The 22,299-nt window shown below is 37.1% G+C and overlaps 1 protein-coding gene across 1 annotated transcript in view; it reads right to left on the bottom strand.

Moving 5' to 3' along the window:
• Positions 1-773: 773 nt before the first annotated feature.
• The window catches only part of NEK7 (NIMA related kinase 7), a 69,905-nt gene continuing 48,379 nt past the window's right edge, over positions 774-22,299 (bottom strand). The window contains exons 8-10 of the mRNA XM_069862547.1: positions 15,293-15,387; positions 9,269-9,382; positions 774-2,455 (exon numbers count right to left, since the gene is read on the bottom strand). Coding sequence (XP_069718648.1) covers positions 2,345-2,455; positions 9,269-9,382; positions 15,293-15,387 — 320 coding nt within the window. The 3' untranslated portion in view covers positions 774-2,344. The remainder of the gene's footprint in view (positions 2,456-9,268; positions 9,383-15,292; positions 15,388-22,299) is intronic.

Genomic DNA, 22,299 nt, shown 5'->3' with positions numbered 1-22,299 from the left:
ACATGATCACTTTAAAGAAAATAAACATGTAATGCTATAGCTTAAAATAAATACTAAAATCAACAATAACAGCTTAAATGCTTAAGTACCCACATTTGCTGACTCTTAACTCAGGATTTCTTTACCCAATGTGCCCTTCTAGACAGAAAGCGTGTGTGGGAAAATATCTGGTTTTGGTTTCTTTCAGGAAAAGGTCAATACTTGATGCATAATATTAGATGCAAATAGACTGACTGCGTTGGGCTTTTTCAGTGATTTTTAAATGTTCTAGTATATTTCAGGAAAAAAAAATTGTTTGAGTACTTGCGCATATTAACAGCTAATCCTATCAGTCAAGCAAGTATTGTGCTGCCTTTTCCAATACAAACCACTACATTCTATGACACGTGAACTATTGTTACAGAATATAACCGTCATTTTTAAAACTCAATGATCAGATAATACATGAAAACAAATCTAGAGGTTGCTAGACACAAGCCAAAGTTTCTCAACTAATTCCTCCCTATGATTTTTTCCACTAAAGTCCTACAGAAGCTAGAAGGAAAACTAAGGATTTGTCCTACAAAATCTGGAAACAAAAATAAAAAAAAAAAAGCATTAAGATAAGCTCTGATCTGATACATACTACTTAAAAACTCTTGTATTTTGCCAAACGCAATTTCCCATAGTATTATGTAGTTTTAAAAATTACAAAAACAGGAAAAACTCCTGGCCTAGCTTGAAGATTTCATCCACAAACCATATAGCTGGATTTTTATTCTTCAGTATTATATGAAATCAAAAATTAAAGCTGCACAGAGAAACAAAAAAAAAAAATTCTGAGCATGCAGGGAACAGACTGCATCTAGAATCTATATGTGAATGTGTACATCCACACCACTGCTTTTATTTAACCTAACTTCTTTTTATTCACAGAAGGAAAATAAAGATTTAACTGATTGTAATAGTGTCTTACCAATATCACCAGTAATAATTATGTTTTGACAGTTCTGTATAAAAAGTTCAGTCTTAAAACACAAGCAATTTCAGTTCATTCTCCATTTTTACCACATTTAAAAACAAGACATCTTCCATCCTTAACAATAAAAATATTATTTAAGCATACGCAAAAAGGTATTAAGGTCTAACAAGAATATTCTGAATTTCCTTTTCAACCAACAAAGTATTTGTAAGACATTTGGCAAATATATATTTTAATTTCCCAAATGAAGGAGTGGCAAGCTTCTTTTAAATATAAAAGCTAATATTTACTTTTGCTAAATATAAAACTAATTCTCAGCATATAGGTATACAAAACCAAATATTCAGGAAGAATAAGTTTTGTGTTATACTACACTACTGTATATTTATCAGAGGGTTTCTGTATTTAAAAAAATCTAAAATTTAAATATACTGTAACGTGATTCAAATTATTTTTAAACACAAAAATCTACAGACAGTGATGTAAACAATTGGGAAGTTGTGACTTAAAGATCGTATCTTTTAATCAGGGCGTCTCATAAACGCTACCCTCAAAAGAACCCCATTTGCTACAAGAAGCATCTGCATGGTTTTAAGGCTTAACTATGCAGACTCCTATTGCCCCAGGGCAGCGCTGCACAAGTCTATTGAAAACGATCAGACTGCAGAATCAACACCTCAGATTTTCCCAGAAAACCTCCAACAAATGTTTAATGTGCATTATGACAGAATAGCAAAAGAAAAAGGGATGTTACAAAAATTTAAGCATGATAATTTTTCCTAAAACTATTTTCCTGCCACATTTGGTAAGCAGAGAACTAATCCGATCAACTGTCTACTCTTACGGTAAGAACTGCAAACTACAATTCAATATAAAATACAATAACCTTCTATAATAATTATGTCCCTCTCAGAAAAAAGATTAAAATAAAGTTAACTGTGCTGATTCATACTTTCCATAAATTACTACAAAGGTGAGAGATTCAGACATTTTGCTTCTGGATAACAAGCCTAATATCTGTATCGTGTGCAAAAGTGCAACTGTGTTTTAGAACTGAGGCCCAACTGAATACAAATTTGTTATTAAAGAAAATATACCCGAACCCACTTAACATGGAAAACAGTGGTTCCTGGTATGTTTCAAAGTTATGCTTTACGTATTTAAACCTGTTGTAGAACTGCAAGTTAGTAAAAATACAAAAAAAAAAAAAAAAACAAAAACAAATTAACAGAAAACAACAAAGCTTGCATATAAATTGTTTTACAATTCAAAGCACAACAGTAAGTTTCAAATAATTACATTTCAGTAACACACAAAGAGGTGGGCTGATTTACTTAAAATACTTGGTTATCTCTGCTTTATTCTTCAGGATCTGATGTCTGTTTAGCTGCTCGCAGTGTGTGTGTGCATTCGTTTTGCTACATCATAGACATAGGTTATGTCTGGTCGCTTCTCTGGATCCGGGTTGATGCACATATTAACTAACTGTCGCAGCTAGGAAAGGAAAATAACATGTAAGAAAGCCAACAATCCTGTAAATTAGTATTTGAGTATTATCAAATTCAAATTAATTAGAGTGGCAAACATTAGCCAAACATAGCAAATCTGCATAAACACACACACTTAGCCCACCCTCTCTCGACGCACACTGCACACAGTTCTATGCAAGCGTTTATGCAACATACTCCCAGGATTTTTTTAGTTTGCACTGTTGTACAGAAAAACTGAGGAGAAGATTTAAGTTCTAATCCTTTTAACATACAACTTTAGACATGCATTTAGTCCCAATATACATCATTTAAATGAAAATTTCTGTGCTTTTGCACCCAGAAGGTAAATGGAGATTGCTTGCTTGTTCTCTCCCGATACAAGAGTTAGCTGGCAATAAACGGCACTGCTGCGTGACAGGTTCCAACAAACAAAAGACAGCGACTCTCCTTGTGTTGCACAGTTAACCTGAAGAATCTTCTCTTGCTAGAAGCTACCGATACACACAGAGGCAGAAAACAGCTGAGCAAAATAAACCCACTGAGGACTATTTAATATAAAGCCTCTATCTCTAAGGAGAACTTCCAACTCAAACCTGGAAGCTGGGAAAGTGTTCCGGGGAAGTACCATGTTATGCTGGCCCTGTTAGTCCACTTGCCTAATGTTGGAAACATGATACTGGAATAAATAACCTTTGGTCCATGGCCCAGTACTCATTCTTGGGATTAGGTTACTGATTTTTTTCTTTACAGAAAGCAGCACATAACCAACAAATATGTTCATGGAAGCCTCCATCTGGGAATAAACAAACGAATATGACTAGAAAATCCCACGTATCCACAAATACCATAATTTATTGGGCCAGTGCACATACTCAGCAGAAGCAACCCCAAAGAGCTTCTGCACCACTTGGACACTTCTCATCGCCTCCACAAACTGGCAAAACAACTACAGGTTTATCTTCCTCCCTTGATATGCCTGAGGTGATACTAGAACTTAACGTAGTCTGGACAGCCTTCTGATGGGTCACCTTTTTTAAACTGTGTATATCTCCTAAGCATTTGTTAATGTGGACACGACAACTTATTAAAATGTTTACAATCCTTTGCAAGAGCACCTTAACCAACCTTGCAGCTCTTGCTTCTTTTGAGTAGCTTTGCCAAATCCTCCTGAATCTCTTATGGCACTGCGGGGGGGGGGACCCATAAAAAAGCCAACAGCTTGCAGTCTGCCCTTCCATGGCAATAGTTAAATTTGATCGAGTCTCCCTCCCAGTACTATTAGGTGCAGCTATTGAAAAATTCTGTGATCATCACAACTAGCAGAGCAACCTCATCACCATGATTATTCAAAAGTAACATAGATAGCCTATTCAAATCCGCCATCTGAGAGTTTCTTTCCTGCTTTTAATAGAAAGACCAAGAAGGATTTTAAATTATAATTACACTCCTTTCACTTTTCAGAAGATTAATTTAAATGCACAGAAACAGGAACACCAGAAGTTAAGCAAGAATCATTGTATATTACTATTCAAAGCCTTGTCCGTTAGCCCTTGCAGAAACATTGTAAATTGTATACAATGCACCGTTTTTTCATATTTAACGGTACAAAACCTATGTCACTAGACATCTCCTTTCTTTAGCAAGAAGAGCTTAATATTGAAAAATGAGATCACGAATTCTGAACGTAGTGGTCAGATTGCTGGACTGAAAAGAAACATACTAAATCAAAATTATCTGTAACAGACTTGCTATTTGAATCCTAAATATGCTAAGTATATTTTGACTAAAGGAGTTATAAAAGCCATCATATTGCTTCTGGCAGCCAATAAATAAAACACAATAACACTGTCAGGAAAAACTCTAAGCCTGTAATTACTCCCAATCATATATAGAACAGAATGCTGGAAATCATGAACTGCTGTAAGTAATAATAATTGCCAATGTGTAATACAAATAAGCAAAGCAAAACAATCTCCTGTAGAAGAATAAGGTGGGACACAGTGTAAGGAACAGGCACAATTTATTAGCAGAGATGAGCACCTTGCTATGCAACATCTCAGGCAGCCTGCATGGAAAACAGGAAAGAATAACGAATATCCAAAAACCCGAAGCCTGAAATTAGACTCAAACAAGTAAACATTTTGCAAAGAGAATACAAGTGTGATTTATCTGGAGAATATGACATAGCATCTTGTGTGTATACACCCATTCAACAGAACTGTAATATAGTACATAAAGTCTTACTAGAAGACCTTGAAAGATTGACACCTATAAAGCTATCATCAGAGGGGAAACATGTATTCTTTCTCCTGTTTTTACTAGCTGTATACTGATAACTTGACTGTGGGTAGAACAGCAGAAGCAGACCTTCAAAAAAATTTACCTGTGAAAAGCATGAGAAGCCTCATTTACCTGCAGCAGGCTACTCCATGTCTTTTCAATCCTGGCCTGGGGGTTTTGTTTTCTAAACTGAACTTTATCGTGTTAAAATCAATTTCAGGCTCAAACTGTTAAGTCATTAAACAGAAGACCTTCCTTTCGAGTTACATCGCTACTTGTTACAGCATATTAAAATTCAAAGATTCAATAAAATGACCAAGAAGATTCCTTACTAAGAAAGCCACTGTAGCAAAACATAGTCATTACTAAAAGGTCTAAACGCATGGAAGGCTTTAGGTCCTATTAATCCCTGTAAGTACACTTGCAAAATCCATTCACCCACACGGTGTCTTGACTGGTGGCATTTTGCAGCTTCTTATTTTTCGCTCTAACCAAAATGTATATGTAGCTACTACTGTTAGGATGCAAGAAAGGTTCTACAAGACTGCGTTCACAGTAAGGGACGGTCACTTTATCAGTGTACTCAGAAATTCCCTTCCCAACATAGTGCAAGAGGTGAGCTCAATTAGTGACAAACCTTTGCTTACTGTAATAAAATAAACCAGAGTCACAGATCTCCTTTGGCTATGAGTTTTAGCATTTAAATATTGGTCACTGCTATTACTGCAAAAATCTCCTCCCGTCCTCCCATGTCCAGAATCTCAGCTGTAATGCAGGAACGCTTGACCTGACAATGCTTGGGACACTGCACAACAATGGTACAGATCCTGAGCAAGGCTCAGAAGAGCTCAAGAATTTTGAAATTGCTATTGAACAGCAAACATTGGGAGAAGGCAAATTAATTTTGCTCTATAGGATGAAAACAGTTACACAGGAAGACAGCCTTTCAGGACTGAAACTGGGATCATGCTGGATGTTAGTACGTGGTTATACCAATATTCCTCTAACTCCTACAGGAATATTCATTTCAATAAACCTGAAATCCATTTGTCAGCCCCTCTAGTATAATAAAATTTCTAATGTAGCAGAAGAGCTCAACAGTATCATGGGAAGAGGCACTGGGATTCTAAAGTCAGACATTCATTAGAGACAGAGTAATTTTTTTATTATCTGGCACAAACAGGCCAACAGGCAGAGCAGACTTGTGACTGAGATGGAGGGACCTCCTGTTGCATCCCCAAGCTCCAAACTTCTTCAGCTGCTTATTGTTCTTAACCTCCTCTGTGCACTTAGCACAATCACTGTCTTTAGGCTGGAGCTTAGCCTGACATCGGAGCAGTGGGACACGCTTTCTTTAACTTAAGTAGGTTTTTCAGCTATGAAATAAATAACTATCACTCAAGTTAAGAGGAGGGGTGGAAAGACATAACTATGACAGGCAAGTACTTGGCAATGCTAGCCAGTTGAAAAAGAAAACACTTCTTACAGGAAATTTTGGATAGGGAAAAAACCCCAAACTCTTCTTAAACTGAATAAGAGACCTGACTGAAATACTCTTCCAGTGCAATTCTCAAGCCCTTCTGCTGGTAACTAACACTGCCATTCCAGCCTCGTAGGCTCTGTCAGGCTTCCCATCTGGGCAGGAACTTGGCTGCCAACTTTTGAAGAAATTCACCTTAATGAAAGGAAAGATTGAAAAACATCTATCATGAAAACAACACGATACCAATACTGGCTGACAGTATTTTAAGAGTATTGACTGGGGGTGGCAAGGAAGCCCCATTTGAATTCCCTAAAGCAGAACCACTTTCACTAAATGCTGAGTATGCAACCCTTCAATACCAGACATCCCTTAGGAATAGTCAAAAACTGAGACATTCGAAGTTGTTCAGTATTTGAAAACTTGGCTCATGACTATTGCTAAAGGAAGTTTGTGAAAATGCATTTTAGGCTATTAGAATTACTAATCAAAGGGTTTTTTAAAAAAAATACATATCCACCCATCCATCTACCTTAAGGTGCATCTTTCTGCCACACTGTTCAGTGAAGACATGGATGTGATGCATTATTAAAACATGAGTCTTACAGAGTTCAAAATTTAGAAAATTGTCACATCTTAAAACCCATTAAAATCTCCTTACAAAAAGTTTCTCTAAAAAGCTCGTGTTGTATTTTGTAACAAAAGTATTCACACTCCTGTATCAGAGGATGTAGAGATCAACACTCAATCAACACTCAATGATTTTTCTTTTTTCGTAAAATTCTTTGTTATAAAATATGAAGTGTTTTTTAATGTTCAGTGATTCCTGATCTTTGCCACTCGGTGAATGTGCTTCCAACCTGGTCAAAAGTTTGATCTCTACATTTCCAGTAGAGATGAAACATTTAGGACAGTATCCTAATAAACAAACAAGTGTTACCTGTCATATTTTTACAGTTCATCCCAGCACAATGTTATTTTCATGCAAGTAAAAAAAGGTATAATTTGGTGCAACAACTAAAAAAAGATATTTATTTTTCCCACTACCTTAGTGAAGACACAAGTCCTCATATTGAAACCTAAAAATGTCCTCACTACAATTTCCAAAATTGATTAGTTCTTTTAAGTAACCGTTTTCATAACTTTCTCCTTACCTTACCTATCATCACTCTGATTCTCTCGTTATGCTTTAAAATAACTTGTGCATTTTAACTTGTGCGTGTAAATGGTTTATCCAAGGCAGAGAAGTACGCGTCTGCTTTGAAATAGAGAAAATGTAGCATGTTGAGTGCTCTGCATCTGTTTTCAATACTAGAAACTATACAGATGTAAGTAAAAGGTGGAATCTCTTTCCCCATCCAAACTCTCAGACCTTCTATGTGTGCCAGACTTTGATATTTGCCCCTTGGCTGGGAATCCGCATATCCAACTTCACACTTAGCTGCAGTGAAGTAGCCCTGCAGGCAGGCCAACTTCAACGAACCACTAGTGGCATCATCATTAAAATCCTGCTGAAGGTCACCATGGAAACCGCCTGCTGAGGCTTCACTGCTGCACTCGGCATCTCCTAATCAGCTACCATGTGAAATGCAAATTCAGACAGTCTGAAAATTAGTCAAGAAGAATAGAGGATGAGGATGCAGATATGTGAAATATTCATGTGCTTCATGGAAAAAGGAAGACAGTATGAATGACACAACAAAGAACGGCCCCTGACATTCTTGCTATCATTTTGCATTATTGTTCACACCCTACTGTATTTCCAGGCCTCCAGTTCTGAAATTGGTTATATGAACTGCCGTATTTAGAGTCTACAATAAATAATAATTAAAAACAGCCCAGGTAAAATGACTAACTGGAAAACCCACAAAGAAGTACAGTGCATAAATTACACAATAGCTTATTCTTTCGTTCTTTGTAACATCACCAAATTATCTTTTCAGGTCCTTTATTTTTTTCATAAAAGGGGAAAATTGTCACTATAAATACCAAACAAAACAAAACATTGGGCAGTTATCTTTTATTAATAGTCCAATCACTGTCTTTGAATGTAAAAGACAATTAAGGTTCAGAACTACAGCCCCTATTCTACAAGTGAAACTGCACAACATTGTTTATTAAAAGTATTTCAGTGCTCATGTTTATTTGCATTTTCAAAGTAATCTTTAATTCATGTAGGCTGAATTCAATTAGAATTGGTTACTAATACCTGTTCTTTGGTTTACAGCTTCTATCAGTTTCCCCAGTTCTTTTCAAAGTAGGAAAGCATTTCAAAGCTGGCATCTCAAAACATTACCAAGCAAGCATTTATATTTTCCCATTCTGTTACTCACACTAAGAAAAACACTTATTTAGGCTTTTTTTATTTTAGAGCTTAAAAAAGCAAGTGCCTCCCCTTAAATGCATTAATGACAGTAAAGAACTGTTACCTATCAGCTTAAAACAAACAGTGCCATGATATGCATGAGTATATTGTTTAAATTCAATTATATTATGTCTGCCTATATTTCTCTAAAACGTACTACTAGTGTTGTCAAGAACCACTCTTCCTTGCAAAAGAACTGCTGTTCAATTGTATCAAATGGCACATTGCAGTTTTATAATGCAGACAAATGGGAACTAAACAACTCATTTTTACTAGTGGGTTATATTACGTCTCTTTTAATGCAAGCCCCTGGAGAAGCAAGGCTGTTGCACTAATTTACTGTGCAATATAAACTTGTATAGCTGTGCTTTTACAAAAAACATCCTACAGATGTAAGACTCAATCCCATTCTGGCACATAGAACAAGCATTCTGGGAAAGCTTTTTCTTACTTGCAAGGCAGCTCAAAGAAATTAACAAGATAACAGTATTAGGTTTCCATCACTAGTACCCCAAAATTCAAAATTGTATCAGAAACTTGTTTTGACAAGAACATTTGAGCAAGTTCAACACGCAAACATTATGGGCATAATCTGCAAATAACATAAAACCACACAAGTTCATTTACTTCCCTGGAAGTGTGCCAGCTTACATAACCTGAGGATCTAGCCCATGAACAGGAAAATTACTTACTTCCTCTGAGTAGTGATCTGAAGGGAGAGGTGGGTAGTCACACTGTTCTATCTTCTTGCACAGGGAGTACAAGTTCATTTTATCACCATAAAAGGGACTCTGCAGTGCAGCCATCTGTTTAAAGAAAATGCAAAGTTTTCTTTCATGCTTAGTAAACCTGTCTTGTCATAAACCCTACAATATTAACAAATCAAAAGTGATTTTTAATGACTCTTGATTCCCTGCTTGGAAGCATCACAGTGCTAAAAAGAGAAGTTCCAAAACTATTACTGTAACTACTGTGTGTATTTATCATACGTCATATAGTCATACCTGTCACGGTCCTTGTATTGCAATATTTGCACTGTATGCCATAATAGTTTCATTAACAGAGTATAAGAAAGAATTGAGTAGTTTCCGATAGTGCTACGAGCACTAAGCATCCTTGCACCACGAGGGAGACAAACCCTAAACCCACAATGTAATTTTCCTCTGAAGACCTTTTAGGAAAAAAACAATAATAATTTATTTAAAAACACTATCTGATCTAAAGTAATATCGTATGGTGAAAATGCTGGACAACAGTAGCAGATTTTGTAACCTTCCACTCCTATTACACTACGCTTCAATAAAGTGGTTGTTTTAAAAACAGAAAACTAAAGTTAATAACATCTGGACTTCCAAAACACCCAAAAACTTCATAACTCAGTTTGTTATTCAAAAATGATTACAAAAAAAAAAAAATCCCAAAACATCGTCAGAAGTGCAGAACTGGTACTCGTGACTTTCATTTACAATTGTAACACAAAAATAAGACTATCTGTTGGAGAGCGCTTAAATAAATGATCAGCTTAAAACCAGCATTAGCAAACTTACGTTTTATTTCCAGACAATGTTACAACTTGACATTTAAAGTGGAAACAAACACTCTGGTTAGCAGGATTACAAATTTAAAAATTCATTTAAAATCTCTCCATTCTGTTCAAAGCCTTCTAAGTCTTTGAACCGCAGCAGCACGAATGCTGCTTTGAGTGCAGTGCTGCCCCAAAGTCAGTCACCCTTTTCTACATGTGCTAATAAGTTTGATTTTGGAAGGACAATGTGTACATTCCCTAGACAGGCAGAGTGTGTGTGAAACACGGTAGTCCATGCTGTGCTACTCAGTGAGCTTCAGCAGGGACAGGACAAGCTGAAAATGGCTCTCATCTGTCTTGTGGTCTTCCAGATAGCAATTTAACTCTTTCATGTCTACGCACTGCTATCACTGGGGGAAAGTGCATTAATAAAATTATGAAAAACTCTTACATTTACTTTACATCTGACAAAAATGTTCTCAAATGGTTCAGTACTTCTTCATATTACCTTCAAGTAATAATAAATAATGTTAAAGCTCCCAAAACAAATACCATACTACATTTCCATCCTACACTCCTCCCAAAAACTCTGTATTACCAAAATAATGTTAATTTTTTGTATTTACATGACATTGTCTCTTACCTTAAAAAAAATGTTAAAAATGCAAGCTAAAGACCAAAAAAAGGGAAGAAAAAAAAAAAGAAAAATCAACTGCAGGATCTATATACATGCAGAAATTCTAGATAAATGCATAGATACTCATTTTTGTACTCTAGGTGTTCATTAAAAAGTACTTTTGTTTGAATGCTGTGGAGTGTTAAAAAAATTCTGAATGTCCCCTAAGGAGTTAAAACAGGAATACTATATTTTCATGCATCTCCTGCTTTGACAGATGAAAAATGTCAACTGTCCTGTTTTTATTTTCAAGCTTTTGCACTATTCATCTGGTTCATTAGTGCATCTCGCTGCTGCCCCTGACAGCTGCTCGCCCTCTCCTCCCAGCAGCTGAATTTTTCAGGCTAATTTGATCCTCCACACTGAGACGATCGCTAGAATGATTGACTTGCTCCCTGACCTCCAGGGTCTGACTTTCCTGATTAGTATTCTGGGGGTGTCTGAGGGACGAAAGCCCACTGTCTGTCTTCAGGGCTGGTGGCAGCTCTCTTTCTCTCTTTTTTTTTTTCTTCTCCTTTTTTTTTTTTTTTTGAACTGTAAGCCACCAACCTACAACCCTGTAAGGATGCAATTGCTACGCTGAACAATAAAAGGAAATGTGTAAAACCTACTTTTCCATGTAAAGGTCCATGTAGCAAAAGCACAGCATCTTGATTTTAATTAGTAAAGTCTACTTTGTTGCATATCAATTAAAACTCTAGTGGTAGTGGTTTTGAGGTTTCAGGAATACCTGGGGCTCTAAAAAAATCAGACTTTAAAATATGCTTTTAAAAATCTTACTGGCCACATTGTTAGCATTGAATAATAAACTGTAATATACGTTAGAAATAATTTTTAGAAACAACATACAATATAGCAAATTACTCTAAACTTAAATTAAAATATAACTAAAAAGAGTTTAGCGGCAATTAAGCATTTATTAAGAAGTGATAAACGTGCCACAGATTTTCTCCAATTAAGCTGGAGAGAATCCAGAGCACATATCAACATGAAATCGACATAATAAAACATGCTAAAAAGCAGGCAATAGACAGATCACAAAAAGATATCCATCATAAAACTGCACAGATAACAAAAATACCATGCATTAGTCTATGCGTGCCTTTAAGAGCCTTAAGTAACCATTTTCAAATAACAAAAAAAAAAAAAGAGAGAGAAAAAAAGAGGAAAAATGCTAAACATGCATTTTGAGTTTAATATACCTAAAATTTTAAAATTACATCTCAACAATCACCAAACAAAAAAAAAACATCTCTCCAAAAACCCCACCACAAATATTGGGTATGTTGCAGAATTAAGTAAATAGAATAAATGCTCCTCTAAAAAAATGAAAAGCTATAGATGCATACACTTCCATATACAATAGCTGTAGAATATGTAGAAACAATAACTATCCTAATAATCACTCTAGTCTTACATTAAGAAAAAATTCAAACATGAAAAGAATGGTACTTAACTACACTCAGTTAATCAATGAAATTAAGGTATTTGGCTATTTTGAAATTATTTATCAAACCAAAGAAAATATTAATATTCACACAGGTATTTAATAAACTGTACCAGCATCAAAGCAGCAAGATCAAAAAAAAAATCTTCAGAAAAGTGCTATAGATTACTATCCAGTAATTTTATTTCATATAATATAGTAGAAGAATTAACCTTAAAACAGCTTTATTTTATATAATAATTATTGATTCAAGGATTTTATTTGTTTCTGGATTAAAAAAATCCTCAAAAAAAAGGGAAAAGCAATAGTAAAACTGAAAAATCCTTATCTACCTTTACGCTATCTTTAGGCTTTTGCTTGCGCAAGTGTGTAAAGCAGAGCATTGAAACTGATGGCAGTTGCCATAGTCAGTACTAAGGATTCCCAGTTTGGGATTAGGTTTCAGTTCAGGATTCTAAATGCTTGCTTATCCGGTATCAAGACTTCATCCCAGCGAATTGTCCCAAAGACTTCGAAGCAACCACTATACATAGATGTGTAAACACTGCAGAACTGCAATATAGCTATTTGCCCTTTTAATATTTAAGGTACCACGTTAGTGATAGAAAACAAACTAATATTACCAGAGACAACTCACCTAGTAGTAACATACAACTTAAACAGGCTGGCAATGCTTTATACAAAGTCCTAATATAACAGGAGGTGCAAATCATGTTTAATGTGTTAAATGAGTTCTGCTGACTCACTGGGGCAGGTGGCTTCCAGGTAAATGAGAAGAGAGCTGGGTATATTAGTTTTTATCTGGAACATGACTAGAAAAACTTCACTGCTGTTGCTGATAGAAAGATTTTTTTTCCAGCATCGTTCAACACAAGTGTTTAGTCTTTTGATCAACAAATGATATGCAAAGAACTTTGAAGATGTAGTTGCCTTAGAAGCCTACCTGTTCTTCACATCTTCACTCACCCCAATTTCAATTTGCCCTGTATCTTCATTTTTCTCAGAATATACTATCATTCAAAATTATGTGTCTCCTACCAGTCTCAACCATATTAATAAAGAAATTAACCAATAGTTTATTGAACTGGAAGAGAGGAAAGAGTAGAAAAATTTCATATACCTGTGCAGAAGTCATTACCTTGAAAGTTAACCCAGGCTAGTAGTAATAAGCACACAGTGACTTTTTTGCTTTGCTTGTCCTGGCTGACTGGGGCAGTTCCATTGGACTGGAGGCTGGCAGATGTTACACCCATTTACAAGAAGGGCTAGAGAGAATATCCAGGAAACTAGAGGCCTGTCAGTCTGACCTCGGTGCCAAGGAAGGTCATGGAACAGGTGATCTTGGGTGCCATCTCACAGCAATAATAGGACAACTGAGTGATCAGGCTCACTACTCAGCACAGGTTTATGAAAGGTAGATCCTGTCAAACTAACCCAATTGCCTTCTATGACCAGGTGACTTCCTTGATGGAGGAGGGAAAGGCTGTGGATGTAGTCTATCTGGACTTCAGTAAAGCCTCTGACACTGTTTCTCACAGTATCCTACTTGAGAAACTGGCTTCCACTGGCCTGGACAGGCGCACCCTCTGCTGGGTTAAAAACTGGCTCAATGGCAGGTCCAAAGAGTTCCGGTGAATGGAATTAACTCCACCTGGAGGCTGGTCACAAGTGGTGTCTCCCAGGGCTCAGTGCTGGGTCCAGTCCTGTTAAACATCTTTAATAACGACCTGGATGAGGGGATCAAGTGCACCCTTAGCAAGTTTGTGGACAACACTAAACTGGGAGGAAGTGTTGATCTGTTGGAGTGTAAGGAGGCTTTACAGAGGGATCTGAACAGGCTGAACGGATAGAGTGAGGCCAATGGGATGAGGTTCAACAAGGCCAAGCACAGACTCTTGCACTTGGGACACAAAAACCCCATGCAGCACTACAGGCTTGGGGAAGAGTGGCTTGAATGCTGCCTGGCAGAGAAATACCTGGGGGTGTTGGTCAACAGCCGACTGAACATGAGCCAGCAGCGTGCTCAGGTGGCCAAGAAGGCCAACAGCATCATGGCTTGTATCAGAAAAGGTCTGTCCAACAGGACCAGGGAAGTGATTCTTCCCTCATACTCAGCACTGGTGAGGCTCGGCTCCACTTCAAGTACTGTGTTCAATTTTGAGCCCCTCACTATAAGACAAACATCAAGGTGCTAGAGCGCATCCAGAGAAGGGAAATGAAGCTGGTGAAGGGGCTGGAGAACAAGTCTTATGAGGAGCAGCTGAGGGAACTGGGGTTGTTTAGCCCGGAGTAACAGAGATTGAGAGGAGATCAACAACTGCCTAAAAGGAGGTTGCAGAGAGGTGGGTGTTGGTCTCTTCTCCCAAGTGACAGGACAAGAGGGAATGGTGTCAAGCTGCATCAGGGGAAGTTTAGATTGGACATCAGGAAAAACTTCCTCACAGAAAGGTTTGTCAAGCACTGGAACAGGCCGCCCAGGGAGGTGGTTGAGTCCCCATTCCTGGAAATGTTTAGAAGGCAGACAGATGAGGTGCTTGGGGACATAATTTAGTAGTAGACAGGTATGGTTGGAGTCGATCTCTAAAGTCTTTTCCAACTTTACGATTCTATGAAACTTGTATTAAAATAACTATATTACAGTTTTTGAAAGCATTAGTTGTGTATTCTCCTTCTATTTCTCAACACATTTACTTTAAAAACATCTAGAACAATTTTAGATGTGCTTGCCATTATCCATTTCTATATCTTCAAGGTATTGCTGTAAAAGCTTTGCAGCAAATCTTCAAGAAATTGCTGTAAAAGCTTTGTAGCAAGCCCACTGAAAAGCAAGTCTTGAGTAACACACAAATAAGAGTTATTTCATATGCTGAAGTTGCATCACAGTTCTCATTGCTAATATGAAAGACAGACATGTAATAACTGAAAAGTAACTTTTCCACAATGCTATATACTTCTCAGAAAAATAAAAATACAGAAATAGATCCTAAAACAGTATTCAATACATTTGGAGGGGTGGCAAGGTGGGTGTGCAACCATGTTATTAAGTTCACAGTATATATCAGTATTACCTCATACAGCAGGCAGCCTAGAGACCAGATGTCAGACTTGAAGTTGTAACCATTTTCGTGTATTCTCTCTGGAGACATATAGTAAGGTGTACCAACTGCAATAAAATACAGAAACATTTTTGAATGAAAATTTCTGTTGTTAGATAGCAGTAAAAGTACAGCTTTCCTGGCTAAAAACCTTTTTTTCCATCTTCTGTATTTTTCATTTGGCCACGCATATAACTTCAATTCATTCTTATGACTCTAGAGTTTGACAGAAATACACGTTAATTAGATATCTATTTCATCTAGTGCAGCTTTGTTTTCAGTTCTGATATCCAATTACCAGAATTATTCAGTTGTAGAATACTTGCAATTTTTGCTATTAAACAAGCTGGAAAGTAATTATTTCCTTCTGAAGGAAACAGAGTACAAACACACACACACATATCCCTGCTCCTTTCCAAACTGTTATCACTGTGGCTGGAAATAATAACTAGAAGTTCTATTCCAGGGCTTGAATTCTTTTTTGTTTTTTTTTATTTTAATAAGATGCCTGTTCTTCCTTTCGAGAATATACAGATCTGAAAAAGCTGCTTTTGAAACTAACAAATACAATTTAGTTTGACTATCTGAAACTAAAATTGAGCCTGAAATCCAGGATCTTCAAGCTTCCCAGAGAGGAAGTCAGGAAAACCTGCACGCCCAGCAGAAGCCAAGGTTCCCAAGAGTGACTCGGCCATCTGCTGCAGGACTAGACTCTGTGAGGGCTTTTCAGCTCCCAAATCTGTGACTGTCCTAGCTTAATCCTGCCTCAGAGCTCTGTAAAAGCATTAAATACTCCAGGACATCTCTCCTCTTGATTTTAATCAGACCCTACCCATCTGTGTCACAAGTTACTTGGAAAAGAGAAATTCAGACGGATGTTTCAGATCTGTAAAAAAAGCCATATTAAAAAAAAAATGTGAGTGATAGGTACATATGTGACATTAACAAAGAAAAAAGTTATGAAAAAGAACAGTAGAGGCAATTTTGGTGCATCACCTCTGAACTTTCTCCCTATATCCCCACAGACAACTGCCTAATAACAAAGAGTCAAAGGTCTGTGTTAATTTTTACTTTAACTTTGTGTGGAATATTTTCTTAAGCACTGAATCCTGAAGATGAAAACCAACTAAATTCTGTCAATTCCACACAAGTTGACCTTATATTGAAACTAAACATCTTGCAACACGTCCAGAGAATAAAATCAGCATTCTCACTACAAATTACGAAGATTATGAGTCTCACGCTTCCGAGACTCATCTATTCAAAATTCATTTCTGTGAATACCAGAAATGGAGATATAGTGAATATGTTAAGCAATCACAAATCTCAATCATCAGGTTAAGAGATCTAATTAATAAGATTAATAATTGTACTCTAAATTAGTTTCCAAAAATTGAGGGTATTCCTTTGACAATGTGCCCCATCTTTCAGAAAGGCTGACATCTCCAACTATTCCATACTTTCTTAGGGAGGTGCCTCTCAAACAGATATGCAAGGATAGAAGTCCCATATTGCATTCTACAATTTATTGGGCCCCCTAAATAATTTGCGGGAGACTTCCAACCCCAGGAAAGCAGAGGGTGCCACAGTCCTTCTCCCCAGAGACTTCCTTAGCACTAGCCTGAGGAGTCACCACTGCTTGGAACTAAGGCTGTGAAAGATCAAGAGCTTAAAAGGAGAAAGGCTGGGGAAAGGCAATTAAAAATGCTGGAGTACTGCGAAAACCATTAACTCTTACAAGATACCCAAATTCACCCATAACAGAGAAATAGTCAAGAAGGATGGTCTTTTCCCTGTGAAAGAAGAGGCACTTCAACACCAAGATAGCCACTAGAATATCCAGAAGCAACTCTGTTAGTCTAATGTATCAACAGCAGTACTTTAAGGAGTGTTTAATGACAGCTATCTTAAAACTGGAAGCTGTAACTAAACAACATTTGGCATTACACAGCTTTCATATTTTTATTATCCTTGCTGTTGTGTTTCCCTCTTGATTTTTATTTTCTTCTTTATCCCGAGGACTTGTGAGCTTGGACATCTCTGAAAACTTTCATATGTATTTTGCATCCATTAATTAATGCACTTGGTTTAGTATATTCTGATGCTTTGTTGACAGAATTCATCTAAGCACACAAAGTACAGTTTAACAGTAATCTGGTTCTTAGCTGGTTACAGCAGCACTGCCTTTGCTGCTCTGAGACATCACGCAAGTAGCTGGCAGTGAATAATGTGCCAGAAAGCGGCTTCACAGAATCCACAGGGGGCAGCTGAAAACACAGAGGTTTGAAGGTTCATAGTTTACCAAAAGCAAAGGTAATTTTAACCAGTAGCTCTGGGAAGCCTGCTGATACATTAGGGGTCTGATATGACTGTGAAAGATTGATGATAGTGAAAAGGAAGAACAAATGCTATCATTTTACAGTGTTTAGCCTAGTATAACACCTTAACTGCAATACAACCTGAATCCCCCAATGATCAACAAGTGAAAGGAATTACAATTACAGTTATGCTAGCATTGAATCACAAAATCAACCTGAAGATCTAGACGTCATTGCTATTTATAAATTGGTTTTAACAGAACATGGCACACAAGATGCATTATTCTCACACTAAGGAACTAGTAAAGGCATTGCAACAATTCTTTAAAGTGGTGAGCAATCTCAGTACATAGCACTGTACTGCTGGCAAGCAATTACTAGATGTGACTATATGCTATGTTTTTTTCCTGGATTATTATTTTCTTCCGTTAAGAGAAATACAGTACCAAAATAGATGTGGGATAATACAAAACAAAGATGTAACGTATGTTTTTAAGAACAACACCTATAACTTTAGCTTTCTGTTCACTACATTTGCACATCTCTGATAACCTGCAGGTCTGAACAGAAATCTTGAGAACAGCCCAAGTCAAATAAACTGCTTCCTCAGAATCTGTTGCTCTTCTGGAACTCCCTCCCTTTAAAATTGCTGTAGCTCCAGAAAAACATTGTTACTTTAAGTGAGCTTTCTGCTATTGGGAGAGGCAGACACAATGGAAATAGTGGTTATCAGGGGGCAGGAAGCTGGATCTGAAGGATCAATGACAAAGAAACTCAGATAACGGAAGTCAAGTTCATCTTATTACCTGCATAAAGGCATAACTCACTGCAGCTGAGAAAGAGGAGAGTGTGTTCACCAGAAAATCAGCAATGCATGGAGGAGTTGAATAAAATACAGTAATTAGTTATAAGTACTAAGAAGCATTTTTAAGCTGGGAGGAAAATCTGCATTGGAATATGTAACTATCAGAATTCAGGAAGGGAGCCAAAGTCACTGATTTTCAAAGAAATCTAAAACAATACTTAGCTTATTTTTTTTTAAAAAAGGCCAAATTTATTTAAGCAATCAAAAGATAGTTTATGACTTAATGTCCATGAGATCACAGGAATTTTATAATACAGAGACCAACACAATTTACAAGTGCTTATCAAGGTGAATGGTTGATGCTGAAGACTGAGAAACGAAGTTACAAATAAGCTGCAGTTATAGTACAAGTGAGGGTAACAAACCACTGACACAACAAATTCTCCATAACTTTATTTTTTTAACTTATTTCAGTATAGCTGTAGGAGATCTTTAAGTCATAGGTTTGTTTTCAAGCACAGATACAGAATCTTAAATACTGCACTTACCCAAAGTAATTCTGCAACCTAGCCCATCCTCAGAAATCAATCTATAAATATCTGGGGTTAGTTTATAATGTTGCATTATAACAGCACAATAATTTATCTTCAGCTTTCAGACTACTGTAAGAGAACTCAAGGTTTTGTACATAAAGTAAGAGCTGTTTTAATACAGCTCCTTTCAGGACTGTGATGAATCAGCTGCAAATTGGCCTGTTAACCTTCCTGTACACTGAGGATGCAGGTTCTCAGAACAGTTTGGTTGAGAGCACAGAAGTGGAGCTTATTCTGCTCCCAGCAAAATGGTGCTGCATGCCACCACCTCAGCATTGGCTTTGATACCCTCTGCTGGGTTAGAGATCCCTATGCAAGAAGAATGAAGAGCATTGGCACGCATTTTTATAAGGTATTTTATTGCCCAGAATCTGCATAAGTTTACAGTCAAATCCCTCACAACATCACTCTGTGCTGGGGACAGCAGCACCATGGAATTGACAGTAGTTGTCAAACCACAAAAGAGACACCAGAATTCAGTACTGATGATGCTTTGCTTTCAAGCATTTTCAGATTGCTGATCTGCTCCTTTGCCTTGCAAGAAGAGATTCACATCATGCAGTAGCATCTGCCTGGACAGGACACTATGCAACCCTTCAGCACAACCACACCAGGAAACTAAAGTGTTGTGTTTTTAATTCTTCTTTTTGTAACTGAAATACTAAAATACGGACTATCCTTAAACCCACTGAATGGCTAACAAAGATTAAAACAAATGCACATTTCCATGAGCTGGCCTCAGAATAGCTGTTTCAAAGAGGATAAGGCCTGGCATTCAGCCAGTAAAAACCACCACCAAAAACACCCACAGCCATAAGGAAAGGAATAAGAAGCCTTTCTTGGATCATCTTCTGTGGGTAATCTTCCCCTTTACTAACACCTTGGTTTCTGAAACAAAGAAATTTTGTCATGTTTGTTTGAAATCAACAACTCTGAATACATCCATTTCCTTTTCATTTTTTAATAAAGATTTTCTATTTTCAACACGGTATATACATACCACAACAGAAAATTCTACTGGTTTACTACAGCTGTACAGAAAGAATTAAAAACATTAACAAACCTTGTCCAGTGCAGTATTATCATTTGTTTCAACTGGACCATCAGGAAGTATTCTAATTAAATCAGTATTATTCATAATTAGCATTAGAAGCTGTAGCTAATGAAAATTTTAGTACATTTCTTTATCTCTGAAAGCCTGAAACTAGTTTGCTACTGAAATTTTTATAAAGCCTGTAAACAAGTATAAATTGCTACACATAATACATTTGTAATTCACTGGGTTTTGCGCACCAAAGGTTTATGGAATCATAAAAAAACATGCAACTTCTTAAAAAAAATCAGGAAAACCAGCATCAGAAACTGCACGAGCAATCCATTTTAAGAAGTGAGCTCTGCTAGTGACATTATAAATCAGAATGTCACTGTCTCCACTGTAGCCTGAGTTAACAGCTGAACAAAACCTTTTTCCTGGCTGAATTCTGACATTAGGTCACAATTAAGAGGGAAATGGAAGAAGATGAGGAAAGAAGAAAATAAAAAATAACAGCACCTCTACCAAGACACAGCACCCAACGTAAGGAACAAAGCTTCCATCCCCCTACCCTCTACTTTCACACTGCTTTTACCTCTAGCTCAGTCTTCAGTCCCTTTGCAACCATTCCCCTGCAACGAGCCAAAATAACCCAGAGCTGAAGCAGTTTCTTCCTCCTTAACTTCCTGACTTCTGCCTCAGAACACAAGTCTAGGTCTCCCACCTTCACAACTGACTTTTGCCTTCTTTGTGCACTCCTATGCACAGATTAGGGTTTACAGCTTCCTGCAAATACAGTCCAGAAGAAACTCCCTCTTGACACTGTTTTTACATCCTTCTTCTATTTGCAGGCAGCAGCAGAACCCAGCTATGACAAATAAGGTCTCCACAGTGCTGCCAGAGCAGCCACTGAGCTACGATGGCAACATGAGCAGCAGCACTTTATATACCACATTTACTCAGGAATTGGTATTAGATTCTTAGGGTTATATCTGAACTTCGAAGCACATGTCCAATCTGGTCTCCCTGCCTCTCCACTGTGTCCTTCTTCCTCTTTTTTATTAATGCAAGATTGCACATCTGTGTCCAAGTTTCACCTCAGTCCTACTAATATGTCATTGTTTTGACTATACCAGTATCAGTATGCACCAAATGTGATAAAAACAGGAAGGCACAAAAGAGTGACCAAAGGCTTTCTGGAAGAGAAAGAAGTAAGGATCAGATCAAAAATTCCCTTTCTAAAATAGGGGGATTTGGACTGTTAACACAAGTATCACCCACACCTCAAATGTGGAACGTCCATGCCAAGCATCAGTCATCTCTTTCCACACTGTACTGATCATAGAATCATTGAGGTTAGAAAAGATCTCTAAGATGATCCAGTTCAACCATCAGCCCACTACCACTGCATCTACTAAACCGTATCCTGAAGTGCTGTGTCTACACATTTTTTGGACATGCTCAGGGATGTTGAGAGGATACACAAAGAATTGTCTAATTAAAAACATCACCATCCGAGCATTCTTTGTGTATCCTTCCATAGTCCTAAGACATGGACTGTAACTACTGCTAAAGCATTCTTGGTCTTCTTGGCTATTATCTTCTTTCCTGTGCACTCCTGTCAAACAAAATTATTCAAATGTCTAATTAAAGAATTGTCACTGCCATTTGTTAAAAATTCTCACTCAGCAACATTTGAACTGATTTTACCTATCTGTATTCAGGTCTCAGTAAGGTGCTCTGCCTGCCTCAATACTCTTTACAAGGAACAGAAGACAATTCTGGATGCTGCCATCAACGGCCCTGCTCTTCAGGTATTTACAAGTGCGTTTCACACCCTTTGCAGTCACTGAACAGGCTTGAATTCAGCAACCACTAAACATGGCCACTTCAGGAGGGTAAAAGAACTTTTCTTCTTAACTAGAAAAAACCTACATAACTGTAGCATAAACACTAATTCTTACACTTCCGTTTTAAGCAGATGCTACTCCAAAGGAGAAAACCCTTGTAAACAGAGAGATCCTCCTAGACCCTGTCACTTATCTATTCCCTACATTTAAACTATCTGCGAAATTTGCACTTTTTCTTCTCTAAAAGCTTTTTAATCATCCTAGTCTCCACATGCTTCTCAAAAGATACAAATTATATGAAAAAATTATTTGTAAGAGAATAATAAGCATTTCAGAAAGTTTTTTTTACAAAAATTTCTACAAAAAATAAATTTTCTGAGA

Source organism: Phaenicophaeus curvirostris, chromosome 8 (assembly GCF_032191515.1).
Source record: "Phaenicophaeus curvirostris isolate KB17595 chromosome 8, BPBGC_Pcur_1.0, whole genome shotgun sequence".
Lineage (NCBI taxonomy): Eukaryota > Metazoa > Chordata > Aves > Cuculiformes > Cuculidae > Phaenicophaeus > Phaenicophaeus curvirostris.
This window is presented reverse-complemented; position numbering and strand designations above follow the sequence as displayed.